This window comes from Aquarana catesbeiana, linkage group LG01 (genome assembly GCF_042186555.1).
Source record: "Aquarana catesbeiana isolate 2022-GZ linkage group LG01, ASM4218655v1, whole genome shotgun sequence".
NCBI classification, from domain to species: Eukaryota; Metazoa; Chordata; class Amphibia; order Anura; family Ranidae; genus Aquarana; species Aquarana catesbeiana.
Genome location: NC_133324.1, coordinates 285926127 through 285943285, shown reverse-complemented (window position 1 = coordinate 285943285; position 17159 = coordinate 285926127). Strand labels below are relative to the sequence as shown.

General features: G+C 47.7%; 1 protein-coding gene and 1 long non-coding RNA gene across 3 annotated transcripts in view; one reads left to right on the top strand and one right to left on the bottom strand.

Annotated features, from left to right (window-relative positions):
- Window positions 1-2313: 2313 nt before the first annotated feature.
- Window positions 2314-16702, bottom strand: LOC141142079 (uncharacterized). The gene is made up of 3 exons (XR_012244322.1): window positions 16645-16702; window positions 3104-3183; window positions 2314-2381 (listed from the first exon to the last, which is right to left on the bottom strand). It is a non-coding gene; the product is annotated as an uncharacterized lncRNA (long non-coding RNA).
- Window positions 16346-17159, top strand: part of SMPD4 (sphingomyelin phosphodiesterase 4) — a 95427-nt gene continuing 94613 nt past the window's right edge. For both annotated transcript variants that reach the window (XM_073629221.1, XM_073629220.1), the window contains exon 1: window positions 16346-16502. In XM_073629221.1, the coding sequence (XP_073485322.1) occupies window positions 16461-16502 (42 nt within the window). In that variant the 5' untranslated portion in view covers window positions 16346-16460. The remainder of the gene's footprint in view (window positions 16503-17159) is intronic.

Here is a 17159-nt window from a genome sequence, read left to right as displayed (position 1 = left end):
GTTGCAGCTTAACAAAGTTATAGCAAAAGCCATATGTAACCCACACACTTTTTAAATATTGGACATCTGATTTGCTGATGGAACATCTAGGATATGAGGCCACGTGCTACACATTAAGAAATGATAGCTGTTTTTTTTTTCTCCGGGTTGAATATAGCTTTACAAAATAACAAGCTGTTGAAAAAAAAAAGTATATTGCAAGTAACCAGAGTGTGCCAAAGGGATTGTAACAGGTGGCAGTATTGGTAATAACACCTCTTACTATTATGTTTTTAAATTACTAATTTGCATTATTTCTTTGCAGTTTAACAGAAATCAGCTCCAGAATGTTTTAGTAAAGATATTCTTCCTATCATTACCAGTTTTAATACCTTCCTCTATTTTCTAATGACAATCAACCCATTCAGGCAGATAGTATCTCAGAATGTTTTACAAACACTTTAAGTTATAATTGAGTTGTTGATTTGTACAGTGACAGGCCATCTTTTACCATTGTGTTGCTTGATGGTAAATTATGTTAAAGAGAAGATGTAGATAATTACTTCCAAATTGCACACAATCTTGTTTATGTTAAAGTTACCACGCTTCAGCAGCCTAATTTCCCTTGTTTTAGCAGACAAAATCAACAAATAATACTATATCCAGTTTCTAGAGCTCAGTGAATTTCCTGCTAGGCCTCTTGATAATTGTATTTCTGTACTTAGTGGCTGGCTTGTCTTAAAGCTTCCAATTAAGAGGCCAACCACATACATGAAAGCAAAATTAAAAAGTAAGCATAACCGGTAAATTTATTTCTGGGAATCTTTCAGGATGGCAAAGTGAGAGATGGCTTCTTCCTCTCCAGACAGGAAACGCAATTTCCTTTAGCAGCCACCACTGTAATAGAAAATAAATGGAAGCAGAAACTGTAGGATAAAATATATACAGTATACTGGAACATACTTCAGAACAGTACAGTAAGAGATATACAAGAAATTTCACAGCTTGTAAGACTTTACTCCCAAAGGCTTGGTTGTTGCTTGAAAGAAGATTAATGCCACAACGGTGGATAAAAGTATAGAAGGAACACCGTGCTATTGCTTAAAGAGTAGGTCCAGTCCCCCCATGAAAAAAATTAAAAGTCAGCAGCTACAAATACTGTAGCTGTTCACTTTTAATATAAGGACACTCACCTGTCCTTGAATCCAGTGTTGGCACCCTAGCCGATGATTTCATCAGCTCTCGGGTGCTGTCACCAACATTGCCGGTAAGGGAAACCAGCAGTGAAGCCTTGCGGCTTCACAGCCAGTTCCCTACAGCATATGCGCAAAGCGCGCTGTGCTTTGTGAATGGCCTGGCAGCGGGGGAAGGAGGAGGGAGGCCAAAGTTCTGGGTGATCTAAGGTGCTGATTGTGGCACTGGCGGGGAAGAGGGGTCAGAGAAGTCGAGCTTCCCCTTTTGTGGAGCCTCGCTTTAACAGATCTCATTAAAAGCAATAGCTCTTCTATCCAGAAGGACACAGCTCAAATAGAAGGCACCTTTATACCTAAGGAAGGCATTGAATGCACAGGGAGGAAAGATTCTGCTCTAGCTGTACAGGTCTGGCAGACTATAGAAGTCTAGGTAGCATTATCATCTTTGTTAAAACCAGAACAAGTGCAAGTAGTCTTTCTCCATTTAAAGTTGTTGTAAACTGCAGACATGCAAAATAAACAAAGCACACAGCCTTCTATAGTGTGTACTAGCCGCAATCCAAAGTGCCAAGTGTGGTTCCTCTCTGATCTCTTTTCTATCTGCATGAGTCACTGATAAGACTCTAAGCTGACACAACAGCCATTCAAGAGAGGGGTCGCCACCCCTATGGCACACAGCAGGTGAGTGACAGCCTCAGCTGTGTATAGGTCCTTATGTCAGTGTGGAGGGGTGTGTGCCTTCCCTACTTAAGCTTCAGGTTTCACTGCAGCTCTATGCTCAAGCTCTGTAGTGTGTGTGAGGTCAGATCATTGCCCCTGCCTCCTGGAGCTGAGAAAAATCCTTCAATCTGTGTGTTTTAGAAGGCTTTACAGGAGATATGGCTGCCTGAGGCTAATCACTTCATTGGAGATGTGTAAGGATTTACAACCACTTTAATGTTTATTTCAATGTATGAAATGATCCCACTCCTGACTATTAAGGCTTGCCAATTGCCTGGGATAGGTTGTGCATTACTGTTGTATTTCTCCTGGCTATCCGGGGAGGGTGTGTTGATACAGGGGAGACCAAGCCTGGGGCCTGAGGTTTCCTGCTGCCCTGTCCTATATCCTTCAGATGTGGAGCTGGAAAGTGATTACCTGGATTGGAGCACCAGGGATGAAACATTGTCTGCTGAAGAGTGTCCTGGAGTACAGGGTAGAAGTTGCTGCCTGTTGGATATTGCACAGGAAGTTCAGTGGGTACATGTGCTGCATTGAAGCCGCTCTACAGTCTGAATAGTACATAGTGTTGGTCTGTACTTTTTCTGTTTTAACTGTGAGTAGTGATACAGAGTAAATACTTTTGGGCTATTTGGCTATACTGTACCCTAATCCACTTTCCTAAACTTTCCCCGAGTTTATTAGTCCAATAATAAACACTGTAAATGTAATAAAGTTACCGGGCACCCAATTTATTCCACCCCACAAAGAGTCACAAATCTTTTCCTGAAGTGTAATAATAGCCTACGAAGCCACCTGTGGGGGTCCCTAACCAGACCACCTTCAGGGGGTAAGGGGTGCTACACTATCAATGGACTCATAATATTAGTCTCTAAGTATGTTGGTAAAACTCTAGTAAGAAATGGCATGTTAAGGGCAATTTTAATAGGATAATTTACATAACATTTATTTGCTTTTGAGCACACAAAGCTTGAATCATCAGGAGACAAATCAGGATAGCTGTACACTTATCTATTCAGTGAAAAATACTCACTATAGAAAAATAAAGGATTCTCTCCTCTCCCCATCATCACAATTGTCAAAAATATGCTAAAATTCTTTCATCCTTCCACATGCATCTGCTAAATTATCAATAACATGTAAAGAAAACTGAGCTTCTAGAGGTCCTGGCCTTTAGAAGAGAGCATGCATATTTATCACTCAAACTGTACCTTTTCACTAGAACATCAAAGTTACTGGAAGGACCTTTTGATGATTCCATGTATTAGTAGTTTTCATCTGCCAACCTTTTCTGTAAAGATATAATTTATTCTTTCATCTGAGACTTTAGTTGTTATGAATCAATAAGCTTGCTTTTCATATGTAACACTTACCCCAACAGGAGCCACTGGTGATGATGGCTTCTCTGATCTGCCACAACTCTTAGGCTGGGTCCACACTTGAGAACGCAGCGGCTCATAGCAGGAGTCCGGTGCTTCTCCATTCACAGTTTCAGGTCCGATTTCACTCCGAATTTTGGGCTCAATTTCCGACCTGAAGCGGAACCAAAAGACGCACAGGGCTCCTGTGCAAATCGCACTAGAGCCGCTGCGGGGATGTGTGAATATGCTCCCCAGAGAACCGGTCACAATCTCCTGCTATGCAAATTGGATGCTGGGAAACCCGCAATAGTGTGAACCCAGCCTTAAAGCTGCTCGGTCCCCACTGACACACCTGGTTCTAGGCTGCTCACACTTGGGTAACTTATGCCGTGTACACAGGGCCGGACTTTTCGACAGCAAAGGTCCGACGGAACAAATTTGATCGTGTGTGGGCTTCATCGGACCTTTGCTGTTGAAAAATCAGATGGACTTTAGAAACAGAACATGTTTCAAATCTTTCCGATGGACTCGAGTCCGGTCGAAAAATCAGTTCGTCTGTATGCTAGTCCGAGGGATGAACAACAACACAAGGGCAGCTATTGGCTACTGGTTATGAACTTCCTTAATCTAGTCCGGTCGTACGTCATCACGTTCGAATCAGCTGGACTTTGGTGCAAGCCCGTTGCTTCGGAACTCGAAAGTCCGTCAAAAAGTCCTTCGGAGTTAAGTCCGTCAAAAAGTCCTTTGGAGTTCAGTCCGTCAAAAGTCCGCTCGTTAATATGCTAGCGTTAATATGCTACCACTTTATACCAGTACACAGAAAATAGGCCAAGCCACTGGTGGTAAGTAGGGAGGAGCTTTCTGTTCAAGTCGAACATGAGTTCGACTCGAACACCAGCTGTTCGATCGTTCGAAGATCGAACATTATGGGTCATTCGCCCCAATTCCCCCATAATTGCAGTGCATTGCTGGCTGATGATTGGCCAAGCATGCACTATAACCCGCATGCTTTGGCCAATCACAGTGCCGTCAGCAAAGAGAGCTATAATTGGCCAAAGGCAGGGTTAAATGCACGTCGGCCCTGTGTAGTGTGTTGCTGGCGTTAGATTGAGCAGGCAGTCCATTCCTAGTGTACTGTTTCAAATCTACTTCAGGCAGGCAGTTGATTCAGTTAGTTGCAGTGTATTTAGTATATATATACATCCAAGCTTTGTGTGTGTGTGTGTGTGTGTATGTGTGTGTGTGTGTGTGTGTATATATATATATATATATATATATACACACACACTATATCCTGTGTAGCTAGATCTGACTGCAGGCCATTCCTGGTGTATGTATTCAAATACACTTTCAGGCAGGCAGGCCAGGCAGGTTATTCAGTGATCTGCAGTGCATAAAATATATATACAGTCTCCAACATATATATATATCCACTGCATTCTAGTATAGCCAAGCCTATATCTGACTGCAGGCCATTGCTGGTGTATGTTTTCAAATACACTTTCAGGCAGGCAGGCAAGTGATTCAGTGATCTGCAGTGCATAAAATATATATACAGTCTCCAACATATATATATGCACTGCATTCTAGTATAGCCAAGCCTATATCTGACTGCAGGCCATTGCTGGTGTAAGTTTTCAAATACACTTGCAGGCAGGCAAATGGTTCAGTGATCTACAGTGCATTTAGGGATGAGCCGAACACCCCCCGGTTCGGTTCGCACCAGGACTTGCGAACGGACCGAAAGTTCGCGCAAACTTTAGAACCCCATTAAAGTCTATAGGACTCGAACATTCAAAATCAAAAGTGCTAATTTTAAAGGCTAATAAGCAAGTTATTGTCCTAAAAAGGGTTTGGGGACCCGGGTCCTGCCCTGTATCAATGCAAAAAAAAGTTTTAAAATCCGTTTTTTTCGGGAGCAGTGATTTTAATGATGCTTAAAGTGAAAAAAAAAAGTGAAATATTTCTTTAAATATCGTACCTGGGGGGTGTCTATGGTATGCGCGTGTTTTCCCTTGCTTAGAACAGTCCCTGCACAATATAACATTTTTAAAGGAATAAAAGTAATTTAAAACTACTTGCGGCTTTAATGTAATGTCGGCAATATGGATGAAAATCAGTGAGACAAACGGCATGGGTACCACCACCCCCCAGTCCATTACCAGGCCCTTTGGGTCTTGTATGGATATTAAGGGGAACCTCGCATCCAAATTAAAAAAAGGAAAGGCGTGGGGCCCCCAGGCCCTATATACTCTGAACAGCAGTATACAGGCGGTGCAAACAAGACAGGAACTGTAGGTTTGTTGTAGAATCTGTTTGTAATTTTGAACTGGTACATTTTTAAAGTGTAGCTCCAGCCAAAAAATCTATTTTTAAGCTTTTTGAAAAACATAGGGAAGGGTTATCACCCCTGTAACATTTGTTTTACTGTCTGTGCACCTCTTCAGAAGATTTCACCTCACCTCCCAATGACAAATGTTTTTTGAAAATTTGGGGTTTTTAGTGAAACAAGGATTGGTGATAAAGCATCAGTGAAGAAGAGACACATTTTTCCAATATTAACTATTACAGGAGAGAATTTCCCTTCCTAGGGGTAGATTTCATCTCACTTCCTGTTGTCTCCTTCCGTTTGCAAGTAAGAGTCGTTTGTAAGTTGGATGTTTGAAAGTAGGGGCCTGCCCTATATACTCTGCAGAAATTGGGGCCTTAGGTGTTGGTGTTGCCACAACACTGTAAGCCCTCACAGTGGTGGGCGCAGGAACGGGCCCTGCTGTGAAATATTAGATCAAGAATTGTAATTACATGTCCCTGTTTAACAGGGGCAGAAAAATTGGGCCTTAGGCACTGGTGCCACAACACTGCAACCCCTCACAGATGCTATAGTTGGAGCGCAGGAATGAGCCCTGCTGCACAGTATTGCATCAAAAAGTGTAATTATATGCCCCTGTTAAACAGGGGCAGAAAAATTGGGCCTTGGCCACTGGTGGTGGTGCCAGAACCAAAAATGTTCTTACAAGCTATCAGCATGAAAATTGAGGAGGAAGAGGATTGTGACTCAGAATAACAGGATAGTGACTCAGCATCAGCATAGGCAGTCTTGAAGGGATCTCACATTTAAAAAAAAAAAACAATCAGTTACATCAGCATCAGGTGCTTGGTAGCTGGTGATCCAAGATTGATTCCCATGTAAAGGTCAGACGATCGACCGATTCAGTGGACAGGCGCACACTATGATCGGTTACAAAGCCTCCAGCAGCACTGAATGTGCGTTCCGAAAGAACGCTGGATGCAGGACAGGCCAGTAGCTCAATTGCATACTGTGCAAGCTCTGGCCAGTGACCAATCCTCAAGACCCAGTAACCCAGAGGATTTTCGGTGGGAAAGGTGTCCAAGTCTGATCTTGCCCCTAGGTAATCCTGCACCATGTGAATCAGACACTGGCGATGGTTGCTGGAACTGATCAGACCTTGGGGCTGCGGACTAAAAAATTGTCTGTATGCATCGGTCAGATGGCCACCTTCTCCACCGCTCCTTCTGTGACTGACCGAAGCCTCAGCAACACGTTGTCCAGGAGGACCAGAAAATTGTAACCTCCCAGGCTCTGGAAATGCGTTGCACAAACCTTTCTGCAAGGCCTCCCGAAGATGTTTCATTCTCTGCTCCCTCTGCGATGGCAAGATAAGGTCCGCAACCTTACCCTGGTAACGTGGATCAAGGAGGGTTACCAGCCAGTAATCATCCCTCCCCTTGATCCCACGAATACGGCCATGCAGCATAGGTTTGCTGAGGCATTCGGTCCAGAGTCCTCTGGGTCACTAAGGACGACATGATCCGCAGCCACCTCCCCCCAGCCATGTACAAGTCCATGGGTTTCTTTGGACTGTAAATAATCCCTTGAAGATTGCTGTTGATGCTGAGTGCCAGGCTCCACCTCCATGCTGACACAATCATCCTCCTCTTCTTCCTCCTCCTCCTCCTCGTCCTCTTCCTGTGTGATCGACGGCACGCAGGAACACTGTCTGGATAAAGGGGGCCTTGAGAGGTAAGTCCTCCTCTTCCTCCCTCTGTTCTGCCTCAAGTGCCCTGTCCATTATTCCACGCAGCGTGTGCTCCAACAGATGGACAAGAGGGACAATGTCACTGATGCATGCACTGTCACTGCTCACCATCCTCGTGGTCTCCTCAAATGGTGAGAGGACAGTGCATGCATCCCTGATCATAGCCCACTGGCGTGGGGAAAAAAAACAAGCTCCCCTGACCCTGTCCTGGTGCCATAGTCGCATAGGTACTCATTGATGGCTCTCTGCTGCGTGTGCAGCCGCTGCAGCATGGCCAATCTTGAGTTCCACCTGGTGGGCATGTCACAGATTAGGCGGTTCTTGGGCAGGTTAAATTCCTTTTGGAGGTCAGCCAGCTGAGCACTGACATTATATGACCTGCGGAAATCCACAAAAACTTTCCTGGCCTGCGTCAGGACATCCTGTAAGCCCGGGTAACTGCCCAAGAACCGCTGCACCACCAAGCTAAGGACGTGAGACAGACAGGGCACATGGGTCAGTTGTCCCTGTCGGAGGGCGGAGAGGAGGTTGGTGCCATTGTCGCAAACCACCATACCTGCCTTAAGCTGGCGTGGCGTCAATCACCTCTAAACCTGCTCCTGCAGAACTGACAGAATCTCTGCCCCAGTGTGGCTCCTGTCCCCCAAGCACACCAGCGTAAGCACCGCATGGCATCTTTTTGCCTGCGTGCTTGGGTAGCCCCTTGAATGCCTACGGAGCACCGCTGGTTCCGAGGACAAATCAGCACAGGAAGAGGCCATATAGGAAGAAGAAGAGGAGGGGGTGGAGGAGAGAGGTGTGGCAGAATTACCACTACCAGCATTTTGGAGGTGTGGCGGAACAAGCTCCAACATTACTGCACCCTGTCCTGCATCCTTCCCAGCTGCCAGCGGGGTTACCCAGTGTGCCATGAAAGAAAGGTAATGTCCCTGTCCATGCCTGCTGGACCATGAGTCAGCGGTAATATGCACATTGCCTTCCACATGTAGGTAGAGAGCCGGAATGGCCTTCTGAGAAAAAAAATGGCGTTTGGGAACCTGCCACTGAGGTACTGCACATTCCACAAATTCTCGAAAGGGGGCAGGGTCTACCAACTGAAAAGGCAGGAGGGGGTGGAGGAGAGAGGTGTGGCAGAATCACCACTAGTAGAATTTTGGAGGCGTGGTGGCGGAACAACCTCCAACACTACTGTACCCTGTCCTGCATCCTTCCCAGCTGCCAGAAGAGTCACTGAGTGCGCGGTGAAAGATCGGTAACGTCCCTGTCCATGCCTGCTGGACCATGAGTCAGCGGTAATATGCACCTTACAGCTGACCGCCCTGTCCAGCGAGGCCAAGACATTGCCTTCCACATGCCGGTAGAGATCTGGAATCGCCTTCTGTGAGAAAAAGTGGCGTTTGGGAACCTGCCACTGAGAAACCGCACATTTCACAAAACTCACGGAAGGGGGCAGAGTCTACCAACTGAAAAGGCAGCAGTTGAAGTGCTATCAATTTAGCCAAGCTAGCATTCAACCGCTGGGCATGTGGATGGCTGGGAGCGAACTTCTTTTGGCAGTGCAGCAGCTGGGGCAGGAAAATTTGCCTGGTACAATCTGATGTCGGTGTACCGATAGCAGATTGCCCACAAGTATTTGGCTGTGACACACCTAATTCTACACCTTCATTCCTCTCAGTGCAGGTTTCAGAGAGGACTAAAGGTGTAGTGGGGTTGGAGATCCCAGCTGATGAGGAGCAAGGAGAGGTCCGCTTTGTTCTTTGGTGTGGGTCTTTTAGGTATGCTTGCCAACGAACTGCATGGCAGGTCCACATATGTCTGGTCAAGCATGTGGTGCCCAAGTGGGTGATGTTTTGGCCACGCGAGATACGCTTGAGACATATGTTGCAAATAGCAGCGGTGGGATCTGATGCACTCGTCTCAAAAAAGGCCCACACCAAAGAACTTTTGGAATAACGCGCAGAGACAGCAGCACCCTGCACATGTGGAGCTCTGCGGTGGGATGCAGTCGGCGTGCTGCCCTTAAGCTGGCCCCTGGAGGTCATCCTGCCTCGTTGGAGATGTGCCTACAGTATTTACAGTTACAGTTGTGTCCTCTGCACAGTGTGCACTTAAAGCTACCCGAAGAAAATTGGTGGTGTTCTTCTGATCCTATTAGTACCACAGGCAGGCAGCTGCAGTATTTACAGTTAGTGTACTGCGTCCTCTGCACAGTGTGCACCTAAAGCTACCTGAAGATAATTGCTGTTGTTCTGATCCTATTAATACCACAGGCAGGCAGCTACAGTATTTACAGCTAGTGTACTTTGTCCTCAGCACAGTGTGCACATAAAGCTACCTGAAGACAATTGCTGGTGTTCTCATACTAATAATACTACAGGAAGGGAGTTGCTATCTGCAGTATCAGTATATATATATATATATATATATATATACATACATCCCAGCTTTGTGCAGCTACATCTCACTGCAGGCCATTAGTATGTCTGGAAGGCCAACAAGGAGAGGCAGACAGTCACAAGCCAATAAAAGAGGGCAAGCAGGCTCTGTGTCTAGAGGCAACAGTGCTGGTCGTGGAGATGGTGCATCCTCATCAGCACGTGGCCGTGGGACACGCTTGTCCTTTTTTTTTGGCAGCTGGCCGTGTTGAGCCGCAACATGCGGAAGACTTGGTAGAGTGGATGACCCCGAACTGTTTGACCACAGTGTTGGATACATGCTCCAGGAGGATGAGCGTTTTGAAGGCTCCGTTGATGATACCCAGCTACAGGAAAGCAGTAACGGGAGCCCAGAGAGAGGGGGTGCCCAAGAAGGACAAAAAACTGGCAGTCATGTTCCCCCAGCTGCAGCATACGGCCAGGTTTGCTCCAGTGGTGAGGAGGGAGGAGATGATGAGGTCACTGACTCCACGTGGGTGGCTGATAGGAGAGAGGAGGAGGAGGAGGAGGAAGCACATGTCCAATGAGGTAGGATGCCCTCCAGGGGCCAGCTTAAGGACAGCCAACTGACTGCATCACACCGCAGAGCTCAGCATGTGCAGTGCGCTGCTGACTCCGCGCGTTTTTACAAAAGTTCTTTGGTGTGGGCCTTTTTTGAGACATGTGCAGCAGATCGCACCTGTCAGAGAACTCACACAGCAAGCACCCATCTCCGTGCAGCAGCTGCCAATCCTCGTTCTGCTAATGCCAATGTGCATGCACGGAACCATAGCCAGAGACAAATGAGATCCAGGGTGGGCATGCACAATGGCACCTCTATGCGAACGCGCGCTAATGCTCACCCGCGAGTGCCAAAGCGCTAATGTGCTAACACACATGCGCCAATGTGGTAAGGAGCTAATGTGCTAAGGTGCATGCGCCAATGTGCTAAGGTGCTAATGCGCACGCGCGTACGCACGTACACTGGCGTGAATCCTGGCACACAGCACCCTATATAAACAGAGAGTCTGCCTAGCATCAGTGCTGGATTGTCTTCAGCTTGTTCCTGTGTTCCTGTTGTTACTCTGCCTGATTGACCTTGTTCCTGAAAACCCAGCTATCTTCTGACCATTCTCTTGGATCTCCCCTGCCTGCTGAACCTGCCTCTACCTGCAATACTGACCTTGGCTTGAACTTATGATTACGGCTCTGCCTCCTGATTCTGTACCCCGCTGCCTGTCTGTTGCCAACCTCTGCCTGTTTCTGACTACGGTTTTGCCTTCTGACTTGGTACCCCGCTGCCAGCCTGTTGCCGACTCCTGCCTGTTCCTGATTCTGCAGCTGATCCTGATCTGGCTCCCGCTGAACAGGTTTGGTGATTAGTATCCACATCTCCTCAGCAGAGGTTCCTGTATCTCCAAGTTCCAGCCTCCTGCCTGCAGGCACCTGCCCCTTTTCGTTGCCCTCGCACTCCCTGTACCCACCACCAGGGGTGCTTGGACCGGAACCGTGCAAGAGGCCACCCTCATCATTTCGGGCTCCGCTGTAAAGTACGTGACAGCACCGTTGCTGTTTGCAACATATGTCTGAAGCGTATCAAGCATGGCCAAAACAGCAGCCTCTTGGGCACCACATGCTTGACTAGACATATTTCGAGCTCCCATGCAGGCGGACCTCTCCTTGCTCCTCATCAGCTGGGATCTCCAACTCCACTATACCTTCAGTCCTCTCAGAGACCTGCACTGAGAGGAATGAAGGTGTAGAATTAAGTGTCCCAAGCACTTGCGGGCAATCTGCTAGAGGCACACCTAAATCCGATTGTAGCAGGCAAATTTCCCTACCCCAGTTGTTAAACCGTCAAAAGAAATTCGGTCCCAGCCATCCACATGCGGCTGAATGCTAGTTTGGCTAAATTGCTAGCACTCCAACTGCTGCCTTTTCAGTTGGTAGACCCTGCCCCCTTTCGAGAATTTGTGGAATGTGCAGTACCTCAGTGGCAGGTTCCCAAACGCCATTTTTTTTCTCAGAAGGCCATTCCGGCTCTCTACCTACATGTGGAAGGCAATGTGCATATTACCGCTGACTCATGGTCCAGCAGGCATGGACAGGGACATTACCTTTCTTTCATGGCACACTGGGTAACCCCGCTGGCAGCTGGGAAGGATGCAGGACAGGGTGCAGTAATGTTGGAGCTTGTTCCGCCACACCTCCAAAATGCTGGTAGTGGTAATTCTGCCACACCTCTCTCCTCCACCCCCTCCTCTTCTTCTTCCTATATGGCCTCTTCCTGTGCAGATTTGTCCTCGGAACCAGCGGTGCTCCATAGGCGTTCTAGGGGCTACGCAAGCACTCAGGCAAAAAGATGCCATGCGGTGCTTGAGTTGGTCTGCTTAGGGGACAGGAGCCACACTGGGGCAGAGATTTTGGCAGCTCTGCAGGGGCAGGTTCAGAGGTGGTTGACGCCACGCCAGCTTCAGCCAGGAATGGTGGTTTGCGACAATGGCACCAACCTCCTCTCTGCCCTCCGACAGGAACATTTGACCCATGTTCCCTGTTTGGCTCACGTCCTTAATTTGGTGGTGCAGCGGTTCTTGTACACTTACCCGGGCTTACAGGATCTCCTGAGGCAGGCCAGGAAAGTATGTGGGCATTTCCGCCGGTCATATAATGCCAGTGCTCGGCTGGCTGACCTTCAAAAGGAATTTAACCTGCCCAAGAACCGCCTCATCTGTGACATGCCCACCAGGTGGAACTTAACGTTGACGATGCTGCAGCAGCTGCACACATAGCAGAGGGCCATCAATGAGTACCTGTGCGAGTATCGCACCAGGACAGGGTCAGGGGAGCTTGGGTTTTTTTTTGCCACGCCAGTGGGTAATGATCAAGGATGCATGCACTGTCCTCTCACCATTTGAGGAGGCCACGAGGATGGTGCGCAGTGACAGTGTATGCATCAGTGATGCTGTCCCTCTTGTCTTCCTGTTGGAGCACACGCTGTTTGGAATAATGGACAGGGCACTTGAGGCAGAACAGAGGGAGGAAGAGGAGGACTTCTTTACCTCTCAAGGCCCCCTTATCCAGACAGCATTCCCGCAGGCCCGCCTATCACACAGGAAGAGGAGGAGGAGGATTGTGTCAGCATGGAGGTGGAGCCTGGCACTCAGCATCAGCAGCAGTCTTCAAGGGATCATTTTCAGTCCCCAGAAACCCATGGACTTGTTCGTGGCTGGGAGGAGGTGGCTGCGGATCATGTCGTCCTTAGTGACCCAGAGGACTCCGGACCGAATGCCTCAGCAAACCTACACTGCATGGCCTCCCTGATCCTGCAAAGCCTGTGAAAGGACCCTCGGATTCGTGGTATCAAGAAGAGGGATCAGTACTGGCTGGCAACCCTTCTTGATCCACATTACAAGGGTAAGGTTGCAGAACTTATCCAGCCTTCGCAGAGGGAGCAGAGGATGAAACATCTTCGGGAGGCCTTGCAGAAAGGTTTATGGAATGCGTTTCCAGAGCCTGGGAGGGTGCAATTTCCTGGTCCTCCTGGACAACGTGTTGCTGAGGCTTCGGTCAGTTACAGAAGGAGTGGTGGAGAAGGTGGACGTCTGACCGATGCGTTCAGACAATTTTTTAGTCCGCAGCCCCAAGGTCTGATCGGTTCCAGCAACCATTGCCAGTGTCTGATTTACATGGTGCAGGAATAACTTGGGGCATGATCAGACTTGGAGACCTTTCCAACCGAAAATCCACTGGGTTACTGGGTCTTGAAGATGGATCACTGGTCAGAGCTTGCACAGTATGCAATTGAGCTACTGGCCTGTCCTGCATCCAGCCTTCTACCTGAACACACATTCAGCACTACTGGAGGCTTTGTAACAGATCACAGAGTGCGCCTGTCCACCGACTCGGTTGATCGGCTCATCTTCATAAAAATGAATCAGTCTTGGATCACCAGCTACCAAGCACCTGATGCTGATGTAACCAATTAATTTTTTTTATGAATGTGAGATCCCTTGAAGACTGTCTATGCTTATGCTGAGTGACTATACTGTTATGCTGAGTGACTATCCTATTCCTCCTCAATGTTCATGTTGATAGCTTCTAAGAATATTTTTGGTTCAGGGCACCACCACCAGTACCTAAAGCCCAATTTTTCTGCCCCTGTTTAACAGGGGCACGTAATTACAATTTTTGCTGTAGTATTTCACAGCAGGGCACGTTCCTGCACCCAACTAGAGTATCTGTGAGGGGTTGCAGTGTTGTGGCACCAGCACCAGTGCCTAAGGCCCAATTTTTCTGCCCCTGTTTAACAGGGGCATGTAATTACAATTTTTTATGTAATATTTCACAGCAGGGCCTGTTCCTGCGCCCACCAAGAGTAACTGTGGGGGCTTACAGTGTTGTGGCAACACCACCACCAAGGGCCCAATTTTTCTGACCCCGTTCAACAGGGGCATGTAATTACAATTCTTGATATAATATTTTACAGCAGGGCCCATTCCAACGCCCACCAAGAGTAACTGTGAGGGCTTACAGTGTTGTAGCACCACCACCACCAAAAGCCCAATTTTTCTGACCCTGTTCAACAGGGGCATGTAATTACAATTCTTGATATAATTTTTCACAGCAGGGCCCATTCCAGCGCCCACCAAGAGTAACTGTGAGGGCTTACAGTTTTCTGGTACCACCAACACCTAAGGCCCAAATTTCTGCAGAGTATATAGGGCAGGCCATACAGTATATACAGGCAGTCCCCTACTTTCAAACATTTGACCTACAAATGACCTCTACTTAAAAATGGAGGGAGACAACAGGAAGTGAGAGGAAATCTACCCCAAGGAAGGGAAAGTCTCTCCTGTAATGCCATGTACACACGGTCGGATTTTCCGACGGAAAAAGTGCGATCGGATTGTGTTGTCGGAAATTCCGATCGTGTGTGGGCTCCATCGGACTTTTTCCATCGGAATTTCCGACACACAAAGTTTGAGAGCAGGCTATAAATTTGGTTAAATTCCGATTGTGTGTACACAAATCCGACGCACAAAGTGCCACGCATGCTCAGAATAAATTAAGAGAAGCTATTGGCCACTGCCCCATTTATAGTCCCGACGTACGTGTTTTACGTCACCGCGTTCAGAACGATCGGATTTTCTGACAACTTTGTGCGACCGTGTGCATGCAAGACAAGTTTGAGCCAACATCCATTGGAAAAAATTCATGGATTTTGTTGTCTGAATGTCCGATCAGTGTACAGGGCATTAGGGTTAATATGGGAAAAAGGTGTCTCCACTGATGCTTTATTATGCAGAATGGCACGGCTGGGCGAAACGACGTTACCTTACGTCGCTTCACCTTTTGGCCACTAGGGGCATGCGCACCTGCGAGCCGATGTGAGTGCCCGGTGGGCGCGATAATCGCCGGGCTCCCATGATCGCTCATGACAGAGCGAGAACCAGGATCTGTGTGTGTAAACTCACAGATCCCAGTTCTTTCAGGGGAGTAGAGACAGACTGTGTGTTCATACTATGTATGAATACCGATATCTCTCTCCTCCTGGACAGTCCCATCCCCCCTACAGTTAGAACACACCTAGGGAACACAGTTAACCCCTTGATCGCCCCCTAGTGTTAACCCCTTCCCTGCCAGTGACATTTATACAGTAATCAGTGCATTTTTATAGCACTGATTGCTGTATAATTGTCAATGGTCCCAAAAATGTGTCAAAAGTGTCCAATCTGTCCGCCGCAAAAAAAATGGCTCGCCACCATTACTAGTAAAAAAACCATAATAATAAAAATGCCATAAATCTATCCCCTATTTTGTAGACGCTATAACTTTTGCTCAAACCAACCAAAATGAACAAAAAGTGTCCCAGAGTGCGCTTTGTGTATATTCCCCTCAATGTAGGTGTAAAGCTGGATCCACATTATACAATTTTCTTTAGATTTTTTTCCTTTAGATTTAGCAAAACCATATAATATGAGGTCAAACCTAAACACTTTCAATTTGTATGCAATCAGGCAGGCCCTTCCACAGTTGAAGGTAAATCGAAAGGAAATCGAACAACAAAAGTTGTATAGTGTGTATCAAGCTTTAGGTGTAGGTGTGTAAGAGTTTCTGGATACTGATTAATAAGGATGAGCTCCAGCGTGTTTGCACACTCCACATGCAGAGCCCGCCAGGAAGTCGGCACGGCGCTGCTCTAATCACAGGCAGCGAGGCATTTTCCCGATCTCTGCAACCGCACATCGGGAAAATATCTCACTGCCTGCGATTAGCGCAGTGCCGTGCCCACTTCCTGGCGGGCTCTGCACGTGGAGTGTGCGAACACGCCGGAGCTCATCCTTACTGATCAACAGAAATAGTCCCTCTCATTTTAACGTGCAAACAGGTCTTTGCAAATCAATTGAAGTATTATCAAATAAACGAAGTTTTATTAAATAAATGAAGTATTACGGCCAAGAAATCAGCAAAGGATATACAGAACGCAATTCAGCCAGATGTGCCTAGCTAAGACCGCACGGGGGGCGGGGGGGCCTAATGACGGGCGGGTCTTCTAGAAAATGGCGACAGACCGAGGACACATTTGGTAGCAGTCATGAAATGCATTCATTCCCTCTGTGTGTTGTCTTGTTCCACTCTAGAGAGGAGACCCTTGGCGCATTGAGATGACGTCATCTAAGCTGTACGAGTAACTTTTGATCTCTGGCGCGAGGATCTTTGGGAAGAGGTGACAGGATGAGCCTCCTCGGGGGGACACAGCAGCCCAGCTATCTGCTGGTAAGAATTTAGCTGCTGGTGTGTGTGGCGCGGCCTCTGTTTCATACTCTGCCAGGTCCCCCCCACTGCACAGTATATACAGGGGGGGGGGCTATGGACACTGGGCGCTCTCATGGTCTGTACAGTCATGGCATCCACTTACCGACATGTAAACCACATAGACATGGAGCTGGTAGCTTTGTTTCTCTTTCTTTGGTGTTAGTTTCGGTTTCTTATTTGCTTGTACAGGGGATGGTTTCACTTTGTAGTGAAGGGGCTGACTTCCTTAAGGTAATGTTCATCATCTGTCATCCCCTTGTCCTGTCAGTCTGCCAGCACAGGCCGGTGTTCTGCCATATAGTGTCCTCGTATCAAATAGTGTCCGCCTCGTACTGCGCAGGCGCAGCGCCTGCGCAGTACGGAGGAGCAGGAGATGCCGAAAATGCCCGAAGTTGATCAGCTGACCATCAGCTGTACACGGCGCTCGGGCACCTGTTAGCGATGGCAGTGTAAGAGGGCCCCTCGCGGGCTCGCTTCGCTCGCCACGCTTCGGGCACGGCCTCGCTGCGCTCGGCAAATATTTATTCTAACTCTATGTCCACTTGGATAGTAGGGAATGATCCTGGACATAGGGTAAGAATAAATGCGCAGGCGCCGTGTACAGCTGACGATCAGCTG